Consider the following 15766-nt stretch of genomic DNA (forward strand, 5'->3'; position numbering starts at 1 on the left):
CACCTTTTGCTTCCCCATGACTACTGGTCTTGCTCTGCAGTGGAAACTGAACAGGACCAGTCCAGGTTAATACCGCCACCTGGTGGGCAGTTTCAGTCATGAGCTTGAGTCTTCTGACCAGAGGAACACAAGTTCTCACTATTGGGGAATTGGGATCCTGATATAATAGCTATTGCTTATTGAATTACATGAGGAAAATTTTACTGTTCCTATCTTGCCGATGAGGAAATTAGGCTTAAAGAGTTCCCATGTCTCACCGGCAGCGTCTCTCCCACTATGTGACCAAGCAAAATACACAGCTTTGCAGCTATTTCTTGGTCCTGTTAGCCAAGCTGTATTTTGAAGAAGGGGTGTGCATTTTGGATGGATTGAAAAGCAAAAATGGCTTTATATTTATTCATTCTTACAACAAATATTGATTGCTTTACTAGGTGTCAGGTACTGTGCTATGGTGGATAAGGTTGGACGCTGTACAGAGATTTTTTTTAGTCTAGTCAGGAAGCCAGGCAGTGGAGTAGGCAATGAAATGAACTGTGATAAGGGTGACCATGGTGGATGGAGTGGAGTGCACTATAGCAATATACAGCAGGTAGCTAACCTACTCTTGCAGTGTGGAAAGGTGGCTTCTGAGAGGGTGTAATGTCTAAACTGGGGAAGAGTTAATCAGGAGAAGGAAAGGGGAGGCTAAGAGAGTGTTCCAAACAGGGAACAGCAGGTACAAAAGTCCAGGGGCAAGAGAGAGTACAGACAAGGTCCAGTTCTACTGCAGACTGGTTTGGGGAAGGGATAATGCTAGAGGAGAGGCTGGAGAGTGAGACCTCATCATACAGAGTACAGACTTCAGCCCAAGGGCGGTGAGAAATCGTCGAAAGTTTTTTTTTAGCAGGGAAATAAAACGACAGGTTTTGCCTACAGGAAGTCCCCAACTCACTGGTTTGACTTAGGATGGTTTGACTTAGGATTTTTCAACTTTACGAAGGTGCAAAATGATTCGGTATGCTCCTCACCTTATGATGCAGTTACATCAGATAAACCCATCTTAAGCTGAACATATCGTAAGTTGAAGAAGCACTTCTGCCTTACGATATTTTCAATTTATAATGGATGGGTTTATCCAGACATAACTCCATTGTAAGTTGAAAAGCTTCTGTACTGAAAAATCACTTGACCTCAGGGTATAAGATGGATTGCAGGGAGCAAGCCTTGACCAGGAGACTTTTGCATTGGTTTAGGAGAGGAAAGATGGTGACTTGACATATATAGTGGTGATGAGGGGAGGACAGATTTGGAAGATGTTTAGGAAGCAGAATTAATAGAACTTGGTGATTGATAGGACTTGGTTGGATTTGAGGTTCAGGGAGAAGGAGGACATAGGGTTGATGCTCAGATTTCTAGTTTAAGCAGCTAACAGGATTGTGCCATTTACTCAGAGAATGCTAGAGGAGCCAGTTTCATGAGGCAGAGAAGATCCCAGTTTAGGATATTGGGTGCTTCTGAGACAGCCATGTGGAGATGCTAGTAGTTCGTTGAGTTTTGAAGTCCAAGAAAGACTGGGCTGGAAATATGGATTAGGGAGTCACCTGTGTATACAGATTATAATTAAAGTATTGGGGATGAAGAGGGCCTTTGGAGATCCCAGCTCCAGTTCAGACTGGAGAGGCCAGCTGAGGTCATGAGCACTATTGGAGCATGCCCTATTAGCATATGCATCTTCTACTTCTTCCCCTTCACTCATCTCTGCTTCCAGTTATCCCTTGAAAACACAGGCTATTCATCCCAATTGTGCCCAATGTTACCACCACCTCTTGCATGGGCCTCCTTTAATGACGTCTCAACATTTTGTAAGATTTCCTTTCCCATCCTCACCCCAAAGGATCAAAGCTTCCAAATCTTAGTATTTGGAAGTTGTGTGGATATTTTGGATGCAATTGGAAGGAAGAATCAAGGTTCTCCTTCCCCATCCAGACACAGGAAAGGAGGGAACACATTATGGTTAATTCTGAAGATGTTGCTCACAGCAGTGTTAGATGCAATCTGATAGCTCCCCTCTGTTCCTAGTGCTTTCAGTCCTCCCTGCTTCCAGTCTGGTAGGAAACTCTCCTCAGGATCAGAGAAAAGCTGTGGCCTTGACCAGGGAAACAGAGAGGCTGATTCTCAGGGGAGATGAGGTCAGGGAGACAATGCAACTAGGACAAAGAAGCCAAATAGTTTGGCACAAATTAATTTCCCAAAAGATATTAACCTCCTTTCTTTCCACATTCCCTAAGGCTACACTAAGATTATAAAAGGTGTTCAAAATGTTGAGATGAAAATAGTATGCACAACTTATCTGCATATAATTTTCATACTCGTTTACTATCTAAATACAAAGGAGTCATTTCCTTCTCCATTCTACTTCCTCCGCCCCTTGCCCCTGATGTTCTAGTCTGGGCAAAATTAATTGGCTGTTTTTTAAAAAAAATTTTTGAGACGGAATCTCCCTCTGTCGCCCAGGCTGGAGTGCAGTGGCGCAATCTCGGCTCTTTGCAACCTCCGCTTTCCGGGTTCAAGCGATTCTTCTGCCTCAGCCTCCCGAGTAGCTGGGACTACAGGTGTGTGCCACCATGCCAGCTAATTTTTGTATTCTTAGTAGAGACGGGGTTCACCATACTGGCCAGGCTGGTTGCAAACTCCCGACCTCGTGATCCACCCGCCTCGGACTTCCAAAGTGCTGGGATTACAGGCGTGAGCCACCGCACCCGGTCGTTGGCTGGTATTTAATTAGGTATGTTTAGCTTCATCTAGGGTTTCTTTTAAAAAATTTAGAATTTTTTTGAGACGGAGGCTTGCTCTGTGGCCCAGGCTGGAGTGCAGTGGCCGTGATCTTGGCTCACTGCAACCTCTGTCTCCCGGGTTCAAGTGATTCTCCTGCCTCAGCCTCTTGAGTGGCTGGGACTATAGGCGTGCACCACCACGTCTGGCTAATTTTTGTATTTTTAGTAGAGATGGGATTTCACCATGTTGACCAGGCTGGTCTCGAACTCCTGACTTCAGATGATCTGCCTGCCTCAGCCTCCCAAAGTGGTGGGATTACAGGCGTGAGCCACTGCGCCCGGCCGCTTCAGCCAGGGTTTCTTTTCCTTATTCTTGATCCTTCTAAAATATTCAATATCAGTCTCTTTTCCATCCTGTTCATTTTCATTTGCAAATCCTCTACATGGCATTTCTTTTCTTCCTCTTAATACTTACTCCGTGTCACCAGTCTTCTGTCGACCAAAACCAACGGGGGAAGGTATTCGTTGGCCCTAAAACCAGGCCTTCGATCTCCATAATCACCTGAAATGTTTGCTAAAAATCTCATTTCCCAACACCAGGGGGTGTCTGTCTATCTCTCTAATTGTCCTACCCTTAAGATAGAGATTAGTCCCAAACCTTTTCCTCACTCTTTTTCACTGCTTCTACACACACAGTAGATCTCTTTCCCTCCCTCTCAAGGGAGAGGTTAGTCCCATTTTCCTCACTCCTTTTCACTGCTTTTACAAACACAAAATTTCTCCACCATCACAAAACTTTTGGGTCCAGAAGGTGGTGCCTTTTAATTGCAGTTTATCTGTTTGTCTCTCATTCTATCTGGTCAAGCTTGTCCTTTCCTTTGCGCACCCTTCGGTCTCTGCATCGTCCACACTCCTCTTTGCTCCCCAGCTCTCCCTTTCTTTCGCTACCTGTCTTCCACCTCTCTCTGTGGGCTTCGTCGCCTTTCAGGGCTGTCTTTACGTACACGTCTCTGAACCTCTTTATGCATTTGTCTTCTTTCTGTCTTCCTCTTTATGGCTCTCTCCTTGTCTCACCATTTCTGTACCAGTCTCTCTCCACCTCTCCCACAGTCCCCACGCTGGGAACAAAGTCACGGTGCTAGCGCAGAACATGCCTCCTGTCGTCGGGTCCCAAGCCGCGACACATTCCACCATGCCCCTCCGCGCATTCCAACTGCAGACAAAGAGTCCCCGTCCCCTACCCCCACACTCTTTCCTGTTTCAATTCTTGAGTGTTGTAGGGGCAGCTGCCCCAACTGCCCCTGCCCGCCTCTCATCTACAGTCCGCAGGCCTCCACATCCAGGGCAGTTAGCGCCAGCGCCCTCTCTGCACGCACACCAGCTATTCCTGCGCGGACACCCCCGGCCCTCTCACACACACGGCGCTCCGCCCTCCTAGGAAAGTAGATCCGGCCAAGCAGACAAAAGTTTGGGAGAGAAGTTCGGTCCGTGGCTAGCGTGAGAGCGAGGGGGGCGGGGGCAGGGGAGAGTGGGGCAGTCGGGAGAGTCGACGCGTGAACAGATAGACCTGCGGACGGGACAGCCGCGGCCAGAGACCCTGCTAGCCCCGCTCAGCCCCAGATGCGCGAGGGGACGCAGCCCCTCCCGCTGGGGGATGCTGTGGGATTCCTGGCGCCGGGCATCCAGGCCGCCCGCTAAGCCCCTGTACTTCCCCTGTGCCCCTGGGGAACCAGAGTCCGGCTGCAGAGAAAGAGAACCGGCCGCCGAGACGCCGCAGGGTGCCAGGCGGGGAGGGGGCGAGAGGCCCCAGACCCGAGGGCATGGAGCGGTTAGGAGAGAAAGCCAGTCGCCTGCTGGAGAAGTTCGGCCGCAGAAAGGGTGAATCTAGCCGGTCTGGGTCTGACGGGACCCCCGGGCCGGGCAAGGGGCGCCTAAGTGGGTTGGGGGGACCTAGGAAGTCAGGGCCCCGAGGAGCTACTGGGGGACCTGGGGATGAGCCGTTAGAGCCGGCCCGGGAGCAAAGTTCCCTGGACGCTGAGCGGAATCAGCGCGGCTCCTTTGAGGCGCCGCGCTACGAAGGCTCCTTTCCCGGGGGGCCGCCGCCCACCCGGGCCTTGCCTCTACCTCAGTCGTTGCCCCCCGATTTTCGGCTGGAGGCCACGGCCCCGGCCCTCAGCCCCCGCTCCAGCTTCGCCAGTAGCTCGGCCAGCGACGCTAGCAAGCCGTCCAGCCCCCGGGGCAGCCTGCTGCTGGACGGGGCGGGGGCTGGCGGAGCTGGAGGTAGCCGGCCCTGCAGCAATCGCACCAGCGGCATCAGCATGGGCTACGACCAGCGCCACGGGAGCCCCTTGCCAGCGGGGCCGTGCCTGTTTGGCCCACCGCTGGCCGGAGCACCGGCAGGCTATTCTCCCGGAGGGGTCCCGTCCGCCTATCCGGAGCTCCACGCCGCCCTGGACCGATTGTATGCTCAGCGGCCTGCGGGGTTCGGCTGCCAGGAAAGCCGCCACTCGTATCCCCCGGCCCTGGGCAGCCCTGGAGCTCTAGCCGGGGCTGGAGTGGGAGCGGCGGGGCCCTTGGAGAGACGGGGGGCGCAACCCGGACGACACTCTGTGACCGGCTACGGGGACTGCGCCGTGGGCGCCCGGTACCAGGACGAGCTAACAGCGTTGCTTCGCCTGACGGTGGGCACCGGTGGGCGAGAAGCTGGCGCCCGCGGAGAACCCTCGGGGATTGAGCCGTCGGGTCTGGAAGAGCCGCCAGGTCCTTTCGTTCCGGAGGCCGCCCGGGCCAGGATGCGGGAGTCGGAGGCCAGGGAGGACTACTTCGGTGAGTGAGAGAAGTGGTTAGGGACGGGAAAGGACCCGTCACAGCATTCGGTTCTCCACTGTCCCGACGGCCCAAAGTGCCGGCGCCCGGGGGTCCGAAGTGAAGACGCGGGACTAGGAAAGAAACAAGAGGGATGGATTGGGGGCGGCCCCAGAGCACTTTCCCCTTCTTGCTAGTTTTCAAATGAACCAGGGCTCCTTATTTCTGCTAAATTCAACCCTCCTGGTAGCGCGTGAGTCCGTTTCTCAAGCATTTGAACCTCGGTTTTTCGCGGCAGGAGGCCTCGTAGGGAAGGGACCAAGTGGGGCGGTGAGGGCGCATCCCCCCCAACCTGCTCCCCCCTTCACTGCGGTGCCCCTGGAGGTTTGTGCGCGCCGCGCCCCCACCCGGGCCCAGGCTCCGCCCGCAGGAATTTGGAGAATGCGCGGGTGGGGGGGCGGGGCAGGCTGGCCGCGTGCGTGCCGACTCCTGCCCGGGCGCTCCAGGTGCCCATGGGCGGGGCGGCCGCCGCCGCGCGGCGGAGGGGTAGGGTTCAGGGATGGAGGGGCGCTCCCTAGCACACACACAGTAGTGGCGGCTGTCGGGGAAATGGAGCCTGGGAGGCAGGATGGAGCGCCCTGGGACCCAACTGCTGTCCCTCCCCAGTCCTGTTGGCTAGGTGCGTGCGTGGGCATTTAATCAGAGACCCAGTAGTACCAGCCTCTATTTTCCCCATCCTCCGGAAGTCAGGGCAAAAGCCATGACTACTGGGACACCATTACCTCTGGATGGATAACGACCCTGTGTTATTGCCAGAAATAACCTGGTCTTGAATTCTGGCTATAACCTGTCAGAATTCAGGCTAGAAGTAGCGCCTTACTTCCTGACACTGTTAAGGAAACCTGGTCGCTGTCTCCCTCCCCTACTCTGTTCAAGAAGTATTGATTGATTATATGTCTCAGCTATGAGGAACATTAGGGTCTTGAAAGATCTTTTAGTCAGAATTCACAGGCACTACTACACACCTAAAAAACTTCGAATATGATTGTGATTGGAAAGCAGTGGCAGCTTACCCCCTAAGGGCTGTGGGCCTCTTTCACTTTTCCAAGCATCTCTTCTCACCGCTCATGCCTCACTCCTGGACCCCATGCTGTAGAACTCTATGGCTACAAAAGTGAATAGGAAGAGGAACGCGGCCAGGGAGGGATGGTTGGGTAGGAGGTTCAGAGGTAGCAGGGGGGCAGGCTACAAGGGCGCTGCATAACTCAACCCCCAACCTCCACCCCCATTCTTTTCCCCACCTCCAAATCCACCAAGAGGAAAGCCCAGAGGAGATGATGCCAAACCGCTTTGATCAAGGAAGACTGAATGACAGGGCCCATTTAGCAGTTTCATTTTGAGGCCCAGGAGAGGTGGCTAGTAAAGAAGTCTTTTTGGCTGAACCATCGAGCCAAAAGGAAGAAAGGAACTCAGAGAAACTGCAATAAAATAGAAGGAAGAACGTAGGTGTAGATATGCTGGGTTAGAGGAGGTAAGGCCAATGTGCCTGAACAGTTTCATTTGCTCTTCCCATAACGGCCAAGGTTTCCTAAAGAACAGCTCTGACAGGACCCCCTGGCATGGCAATCTTGGGGCAGATCTTCACTTCCATGAGGAAGCCACATTTTGAATTCAGAGATGGGGCCGCTTCTCCCTGGGAGTCAGATTGCCTCCTTTGACAACCCCTACATACCCCTTGTGCCGCCAGCCCCAGCTTGACTATACCCTCCTCCTGCCCCTAGTAGGGGCCCTCTTCCTTGGCTTCAGCCTTGCCCAGCTGCCAGAGGGTGGGAGCAGGACAGGTCTGGGCCCATCAGTTGCTGCAGCTGCTGCACAGGCTCCCAAGCCCCTGGGCAAAGACTGGGATGGGCCCCAACAGGCAGGGAGTGTGGCAGCCTGCCGAGGGGGAGAGGTGGGGCGGGCCCGTTGGGATCTGCTCCCCAAAGACAGGCCCTAGCCCTCACTCATGGGCCTGGAATTGGGGAGTGGAGGGAGGGAAGAACACACCCAGGAAAGGCGAGTCCCAGAGCCAGGTGTATATATCTTAGCGGGGGATTTTGGGGAATAGCAAGCAGTTCAGTTCTGTGTTCTTCCCAAGATAGAAGGTGACTAGGAGGCATCAGGGGCTCTGCTACTCTCCCTGCTTTCCTGTTCAACCCTGGTTCCTGGAACACACCCTACATTCTCAGCAGCCACCTCCCCACAGGAGTCATGCTCACATGGTCCCCTCTGCACACAGCCCTCTGCTGAGCCAGATCCTTTTCTCCATCCTTGGAAGTCTGCAGCAGAGAGAAATCATTCTATAACTGAACAGCTCGTTTGACTGATGGGAAACTGAAGTCCCAGAGAGGCTTTCTGGGCCTAGCCTGCTTTCTCTAGAAAGTTTTTTTAAGTCTGCTGCTGAGCACCTGTGGACCGGCATCTTTGACCATTCATCCTACACACTGCAACAGAGATCATACCTTGCCTGTATAATCTTTTCTCCCCAACAGAAACTAAGCATCTGAATGCCAGGGACCATATCTCTGACTTTCTCCAGGTTTCCTCAGGTAGTGGTGCTGTGTTAAGCACAAAATAGATGCTCAGAAAATATCTGTTGAGCAATTAAACAAGAATGGATCTGCTCAACCAAGATCTTGCTACATGTCATTACTTCTTATCGTCTCTTCCCAGAAGGGAGCCCATCAAAGGGAGACTGTGACCCCTGGCACATCAGGAAAGGGCAGTCAGGAAAGCTTGGGAATCCCTGGTTTTGACCTGGGGGAGTAGAGTGTGACACTCTTTTCTCTTCTCAGGCACCTGTATCAAGTGCAACAAAGGCATCTATGGGCAGAGCAATGCTTGCCAGGCCCTGGACAGCCTCTACCACACCCAGTGCTTTGTCTGCTGCTCTTGTGGTGAGTGTAGCCCCAACACTCAAGCACTCCCCTCCCCTGCCCACATACACAGAAGTGCTATAGGGAACAGGAGGCGAGCTTTTGCCTCTTCATTTGCTCACAGAGCAGCTGTTGGATCCCCACCAAGTGTCTGGAGGTCCGCAGCTGCTCCACCTCTCTTGCTTCCTTGTCTGCCCTCTACTTGGCTCTGCCTCCCCCTGGTGGGTCTCCTTCCTGGAGTCCCTCCTTCCTTCCTCACCTCTGTTTCTCCCTCTCGTGCCTCCCTGCTTGCCCATCCTGGACTCGCCTGGCCCTCCAGCTTCTTGGTGGGGCTTGGTCTTGGGCAGCCAAGTTGCCTGGGGCGACAGTGAAAGATTGGAATGTGGGGAGGGTGGGGGCAGGCTGGGGGAGTGGGGAGCTGCTAGGGGCAGAGAAGGGGGTTTTCTCTTGGCTGGTCAGAGTTCAGCCACCTCACTAGAGTGCAGGCCACCGGGCCATGCCAAGCTGATGACATCACGCTCCAGGAATGCCTGCCACTGTTAGCTCAGGAGGCCCACTTGGAAAGGGGGGATGCTCCCAGCAGCCTTAACTGCCCCCCTCCCCTCCCTCATTACCCCCTCCTCACTGCTTACCCATTCTGATTCCTTTGCTAAACCTTTAATCTCCTATCTCTGCCTGTCTGACTTCAGCACTCAGCTTTTCTCACTCCCCCAGTTTCTGCCTCGTTCTCTTTAGGCTCATCTGTCTGTCTATCCTTCTGTTTACAGGGCCTCTTCTGGCTATATCTCTTTCCCTCTCTTTCCTCCCCTGTGTCTCATGAGCTTCTAAGTCAGCTTTCCTAACCCATTGGACAGAGTTGGAAGTGGGGATTTTGAGGGGAAGAAGGCAAAGGTGGGAAAATTGCTCATGCTCCACCTGTTCTCACTCCTCCCCTATCCCTGATAATGTAGACACCTGGGAGCAGTTCCTGGGGGTTGGTCACATGGGGAATGGTCCTGCCTTGTCTGCTAGAAGAAGATCCTGGGTTGTCTCTTACCCTAGAGACTCTGGGTCCCTCTAAGCTTAGGGAAGCAGCCTTAAACAAACAGGAAAGGGGACCTGCTTTGCTTCCAAACAAAGCACTTTGTCCTCCTGCAGTAACTCCAGTCCTGACCTCCATGGAGTCTGTCCCTAGAAGGAGACAGATAGGCCTTTGAGAGCAGGATAGATATGCTCAGGCAAAAAGGCTTCTAGGTTGAAGGGTCCCAGAGGGCAAGGCCTGTAACAATGTGATTCTCTCTATGCAAATCATATAGTACCTTATTAAGAGCTCATGTATTCCAGCATGTAGTTGGCTTTACTCTCCCAGGTGGCTTCCTATGCACTGGAGAGGAAGGCAGTTTGTTTAGGGGAGGGCCCTAGAAAACTGTTAAGGAGGCAGGAGCTGGAGGAGCAGCAAGCAGAAGAGAGGGGAAGTTGGCTGGAATGAAGCCAAAGCAAATTGGAATTGCATCAGATGAAATTTTTGTGTGGGGAAGAAGGACAGACAGCAGTTAGGAGGAAAAGTACAAAGTCCAGGTTTAAATATATTATGCAGCACTGGGGAGCAGTGACCCCAGAAGTCTTGCACCTGGGCTGTGGGATAGGTTCCAGCCCCTTTTCTGCTGTTTCTAGGGCGAACTTTGCGTTGCAAGGCTTTCTACAGTGTCAACGGCTCTGTGTACTGTGAGGAAGATTATCTGGTGAGTAAGGGTCACCTGGACCTGGAATTGGTTTCCATACTGACCCCCTTCTTGGTGGCCCATTGGAGTACCATCATTCTGAGTTTGATAACAGCTTCCCTTTGTCTTTTACTTTAGTTTTCAGGGTTTCAGGAGGCAGCTGAGAAATGCTGTGTCTGTGGTCACTTGATTTTGGAGAAGGTAAGTAAAGTGCCTTCAGCTGAGAACTCTCACTGTGAGGCTGAGGAGCAGAATCAGGGACTAAATGGATACTGAGAGAAGGTTGGGGGAAGAAGCCTGTCACCAGATGAATCACTTTCATCCCATTCCTCCCCAGAGCAGCTGTTTACAGTGGCTTCCCTCTGCCTATGGTATCAAGTCTGGGCTCAAAAGCCTGTCAACCTAGGCTTCTGTGACTTGGCCCCTCCCTAATTCTGCGGGCACAGCCAGGCCTTCCAGCCTGAGCTAGGAGTGTGGGGTCCTGAGTTTATTTATTTATTTATTTATTTATTTGAGACAGAGTCTCGCTCTGACATAGTGGCATGATCTTGGCTCACTGCAACCTCTGCCTCCCAGGTTCAAGTGATTCTAGTGCCTCAGCCTCCCAAGTAGCTAGGACTACAGGCGTGCACCACCATGCGTGGCTAATTTTTGTATGTTTAGTAGAGACGAGTTTTGCCATGTTGGCCAGGCTGGTCTCGAATTTCTGGCCTCAAGTGATCCTCCTGCCTAAGCCTCCCAAAGTGCTAGATTACACGCATGAGCCACCGTGCCCAGCCTGGGGTCCTGAGTCTTAATCCCCTTTCTGCTACTGGTTAGAATCACTTGGGACTCAGTTTTATTTCCTGTAAAAAGGAGAGATAGGATTAAATCAGTGATTATCAATCATGGTGGCCTAGCAGATCAGCTGGGAAGAACTTAAAAAAAAAAAAAAAAGTTTGGATCCCATCACCAGAGATTGTGATAATAGGCCTGGAGGAGGGCCCAAGCATTGATGTTTTTTAAAAGCTCCCTAGATGATCCTGATATGCAGCCAGAGTTAAACACTACTGGCCTGAATGCTCTGTCAGGCATTTTTCAGGGTTTCTGCCTCCATTTAAAGACTTCTTCCTCCACATTACATAGCATTGTTCTAGGGGTATAGCAGCGGGTTGGATGAGGTTAATGGGAGTAATAAGGAGCATAATGGGCAGCTGGAGAACTGAGACTGGAGGGAGACTGATTCTCTTGCTACCCCATGAGCCAGATCCTACAAGCAATGGGGAAGTCCTATCACCCAGGCTGTTTCCGATGCATTGTTTGCAACAAGTGCCTGGATGGCATCCCCTTCACAGTGGACTTCTCCAACCAAGTATACTGTGTCACCGACTACCACAAGTGAGTCCACCCCTTGGGATACAGTGTGGAACTGGGTCCAGGGATTCCCCAACCTCAGCTCATCTCTTTCCTCTGTCTTTCAGAAATTATGCTCCTAAGTGTGCAGCCTGTGGCCAACCCATCCTCCCCTCTGAGGTCAGTATGTCTGGGTTCTCCTTCAGGGCAGCCAGTGCCACCGCTTCTGGCGTAGGGTTAGGGACATGCTGCCTGGCCTCCTGCCGGAAGCGGTAGTGCCAAGGAATGTACTCTGTGAAGATTCCCGTGTGACTCTGCCTCTTGGGGTCACCACCCTGACCCTAACATCCGGGCCTGGACATGTCTGAAAGCCTAACTGGGCCCAGGCTCCATCTTTTCTATCCCAGTCCAGAGGAGGAGACTTTCTTTGAGGTCGAGGTCACCAGACTGCAGATGTAGGGGCTGGAAAAAGGTGGGAAGAATCCTCAGCACTGGTAGGAATGGGTCAGAAATGATTTATGCTGTGTGTAGAGGATGTACCTACGGAGAGAAGTCAGATCTTATTGGATTCCCTTGTTGTCAGCCTAGCCTACTTTATTTATGCCTCCTGTCCCTTTCCTTCCCCCACAACTGGGAGACGCAGGTAAGGCCAGGGCTCTTGTACAGAGGGAGTGTGCTACATGGGGGCAGCCCAGTGAAGGAGATAAGGAGAGTTCTGGTAGGATTTGCAGAGGCATCTTAAAACTACAGGTGATTGCAGAGAGACACTGGGGCCATTTGTATGATCTTCCCGTGGGGTGGGAAGGGCTATATATGAGGGCGGTGGAGGTGAAGCAATATGCTGCTCTCATCTCCATGGGGGTCTGCATGTTTCAGGGCTGTGAGGACATCGTGAGAGTGATATCCATGGACCGGGATTATCACTTTGAGTGCTACCACTGTGAGGTGAGTGTTGGGGTTCAGCGGTGCTGGAGAAGAAGTGGAAATGGGGAGAGGGTAGGAGTCAAGTCCTGCAACAACCAGACATCTATGGGAGAGGTGTAGGGCATGGGAAACCAGAAAGATACTGTGACCTATCTTCCGTCTTTTTTTTTGTCCCCTCCAGCCACTTTCTCTGGTCCAAGTTACTTAGTCCTTTCTGAATCTGACTCTCCCAGAGTCAGGACTTTCTAAGAGTAGGGAGTCTGGTCAAACTGCTGTAAAGACAGGCTTGTGTCATTATTTCTGCTGCAGCAGCGACACCTGGTGTCCAGCTGAGGTATTAATATTTTCTCAGATTGCTCTTCCGTCTCTTCCATCCTGCCCTTCCCACCCCATCCCTTTCTTCCAGTTATTAGGAGTCAGGTGTTGAGCAGGGCAGACTCCTAAGATGCCCTCAGTATCCAAGGTGCCTGGGCTGAGGTGAACTAGGTGCCTTCTTCCCTAGGACTGCCGGATGCAGCTGAGTGATGAGGAAGGCTGCTGCTGTTTCCCTCTGGATGGGCACTTGCTTTGCCATGGCTGCCACATGCAGCGGCTCAGTGCCCGACAAGCCCCTGCCAACTATATCTGAGCTGCAATCACTGCTGCTGCTGTCACCACCACTGACAAACTGCTGTGGCCAGTGGGCCTCTCTGAGGCCAGCCAAGGCAAATAATGCACTCTACAGGCCTGGCAGAAGAGTCCTCTGGGGAGGACCCCAAGGACTGGAGACCCAAAGATCATGACATTCCAAATGGATTGTGGAAGAGAAACCTTATATTTACCAGGGTGGGGGTGACTGGCCTTTTTCCCATGTGTGCATCCTGAGCTTAGGCACACACAGGAGGGTTCCAGTACTTTCTGAACATCTGATTCTGTACCTTCAGTATATATATTTTGTTTGTTTTAGAGATGGGATCTCACCATGTTGCCCAGGCTAGTCTTGAACTCCTGGGCTCAAGTGATCCTCCCACCTTGGCCTCCCAAAGTGCTGGGATTACAGGCGTAAGCCACTGTGTCTGGCCTAGTATATGATTGTGCGTGAGTCACATAATGTTCTGGTCCCGGATTCCAAGAGTAGAGGACCTAGCTTTAAATCAACTAGTTTCAGCTAAACTGACTAGAACCAAATCAAAGTGTAATTCTCCCTCCAGCTCCCCCAAACCCCAGAGTTTTGGGGTTGTGGTTGATGCAGGATGGGATCCCCCTGAGAGGCAGCAAGTCTAGGGTGGTGAGTTCCTGCTAGGCAACCAAATTTAAGCTCCTCACTTTTTTGTGACACATGATGTCAGATAGGGGGTTCCGCACCTATATCTGGATGAAGAAGTAGAAACTCTGGACCTCATTAATGAGTTATTTATTGGCCTTCTTCTAAGGACTAGGAGAGCCCCTCATCTGTCTGCTGAGAATGGGGACCAGCTCTGAGTGGGGTTGCTGCCTGTATTCCCTGTTTCTGAGGGACTCACGTGGGTCTGGGGAGGCTAGGTGGGTGCTTGTACGTGGTTGCTCTTCTCCTTGGCTTTGGTAGGTAATAAGCAGGTCTGCGTGGGTGTGGAGCTTGGTGGGGGGATGTCTAGGAAGCTTCAGCTTAGCCACACTCCCAAGTTTAGGTGCACTGAGCCATACAGCCCAGAGTATGCATGTGTGGTTGTGTTCATGCGCGCGCGCGCACACACACACACTCTCTCTCTGTCTCTTACTCTCTTAGGTCACTTGTACACTTGGTTTCCTAGTAGAATCTCACTTGCCACCTCTCAGAGGGGTCCTGGATTGCATCCATCACAATCCCAAAACTACAGTTGGGGGGAACTGGAGGGAGCAAAACACTGATTTGGTACTAGTCAGTTTGCCTGAAACTAGTTCACCTAAAGCTAGATCTCTTAAAACCAATTTACTGAAAACTTATTTGCTTAAAGTTAATGACTTAATAACTAATTTGCCAAAAGCTCAATTCCTATTTTGGTGTGTTTATATCCATTTAGGTGTCCTATTCCTTTTTGTCTTGCTTTGGATATTTCAAGGATTTATATCTATTCATCCAAGAGTACTTCTGAGTTATTATCAGCAACATAAATTTATCAAATTTGCAGCACTTTGTAAATGATGAGATTGCTTCTTACATTTATGGATGTCTTTTTCTATGTTATCTACCTTTCAAAAACTTTTTTAAAAAGTTTAAAGTTTCTAGCAATAAATACAATTGGTACAGGCATTTTGTGTATCATTTTTTTGTTTCTTAATCCAATATTCCTTTACAAATTAAATGCCTTGAAAAATGTAATGGAGTTCAATGTGATTTTGATGCTTTGGTCTAACTTCTACATTCCTACTGTTAAAAGGCCAGTATATCTTAAACAAATGAATAGGCATGAGGCATATTCAGTTGACTTACAATGAAAAGTTATACAGACAACAGTAATAACTAAGAGGGTGAATCTGCTAAACCCTTTTGAAATGCTGCAGATTTGATAAATATTTATTTTAGACTAATTGGTTTTAGGGGAATTGGTTTTAGGCAAATTAATCTAGTAATCTTTGATCTTTAGTCCTCATTTTCTATCACTCAGTGAGTTTCATACTGGAAATGATGACTCCTGACAACAGAAATTCCACATTTGGGGGCTATTCTAAGATGACTATGCCAGCCAACCTGGGAAATACATAGAGGAGATCTCTTGAGTGAGAGGGAAAGAGTTCAGATTTATACAGCTGAGTGCCAGAGGGGAAAATGCACCTTGTTGAAGTGAGAAATGTTCTAGAAACTGAATTACTTCTTGTACAGCTGAGATCGCTTCTTCTGTACTATTGTTAAATAAGTGAATACAAAGGCCCTGTGATGGGAAATCCAGACAAGCTTGTGTAACTTTACATCCATCCCCTCAGGTTTTTTGTTTTTGTTTTTGTTTTTCATTTTTACAGAATCTCGTTTTGTCGCCCAGGCTGAAGTGCAGTAGTGCAGTGGTGCAATCTCAGCTCACTGCAACCTCTGCCTCCTGGGTTCAAATGATTCTCCTGCCTCAGCCTCCTGAGTAGCTGGGATTATAGGCAGGCGCCACCACACCCAGCTAATTTTTGTATTTTTAGTAGAGACAGGGTTTTGCCATGTTGGCCAGGGTGATCTCAAACTCCTGAGCTCGGATGATCCGCCTGCCTCAGCCTCCCACAGTGCTGGGATTACAGTCATAAGCCACTGAGCCCCACCTCTTTTTTTTTTTTTTTAAGTTGGGAGTCTTGGCCAGGCACAGTGGCTCACCCCTGTAATCCCAGCACTTTGGGAGGCTGAGGTGGGAGGATCATGAGG

General features: G+C 50.9%; 1 protein-coding gene across 1 annotated transcript; it reads left to right on the forward strand.

The window, feature by feature from the left end:
* The first annotated feature begins 3611 nt into the window (after window positions 1–3611).
* AJUBA (ajuba LIM protein) lies at window positions 3612–15313 on the forward strand. Its single transcript, XM_033188587.1, has 8 exons — window positions 3612–5579; window positions 8393–8494; window positions 10127–10194; window positions 10312–10374; window positions 11420–11550; window positions 11634–11685; window positions 12382–12450; window positions 12932–15313. The coding sequence occupies exons 1-8, from the start codon at window positions 4574–4576 to the stop codon at window positions 13055–13057; spliced, it is 1617 nt and encodes a 538-aa protein (XP_033044478.1). The 5' UTR covers window positions 3612–4573; the 3' UTR covers window positions 13058–15313.
* Window positions 15314–15766: the final 453 nt, after the last annotated feature.

This window comes from Trachypithecus francoisi, unplaced genomic scaffold, assembly GCF_009764315.1.
Source record: "Trachypithecus francoisi isolate TF-2019V2 unplaced genomic scaffold, Tfra_2.0 Lachesis_group3, whole genome shotgun sequence".
Lineage (NCBI taxonomy): Eukaryota > Metazoa > Chordata > Mammalia > Primates > Cercopithecidae > Trachypithecus > Trachypithecus francoisi.

What these genes read in the sequence shown, in the direction of transcription:
- AJUBA (XM_033188587.1), top strand. Translation starts at nt 4,574, where the DNA reads ATGGAGCGGTTAGGAGAGAAAGCCAGTCGCCTGCTGGAGAAGTTCGGC. An exon ending in CTTTGTCTGCTGCTCTTGTG is followed by an intron (nt 8,495 to 10,126) that starts GTGAGTGTAGCC and finishes TGCTGTTTCTAG; the next exon opens with GGCGAACTTTGCGTTGCAAG. An exon ending in TTGAGTGCTACCACTGTGAG is followed by an intron (nt 12,451 to 12,931) that starts GTGAGTGTTGGG and finishes CTTCTTCCCTAG; the next exon opens with GACTGCCGGATGCAGCTGAG.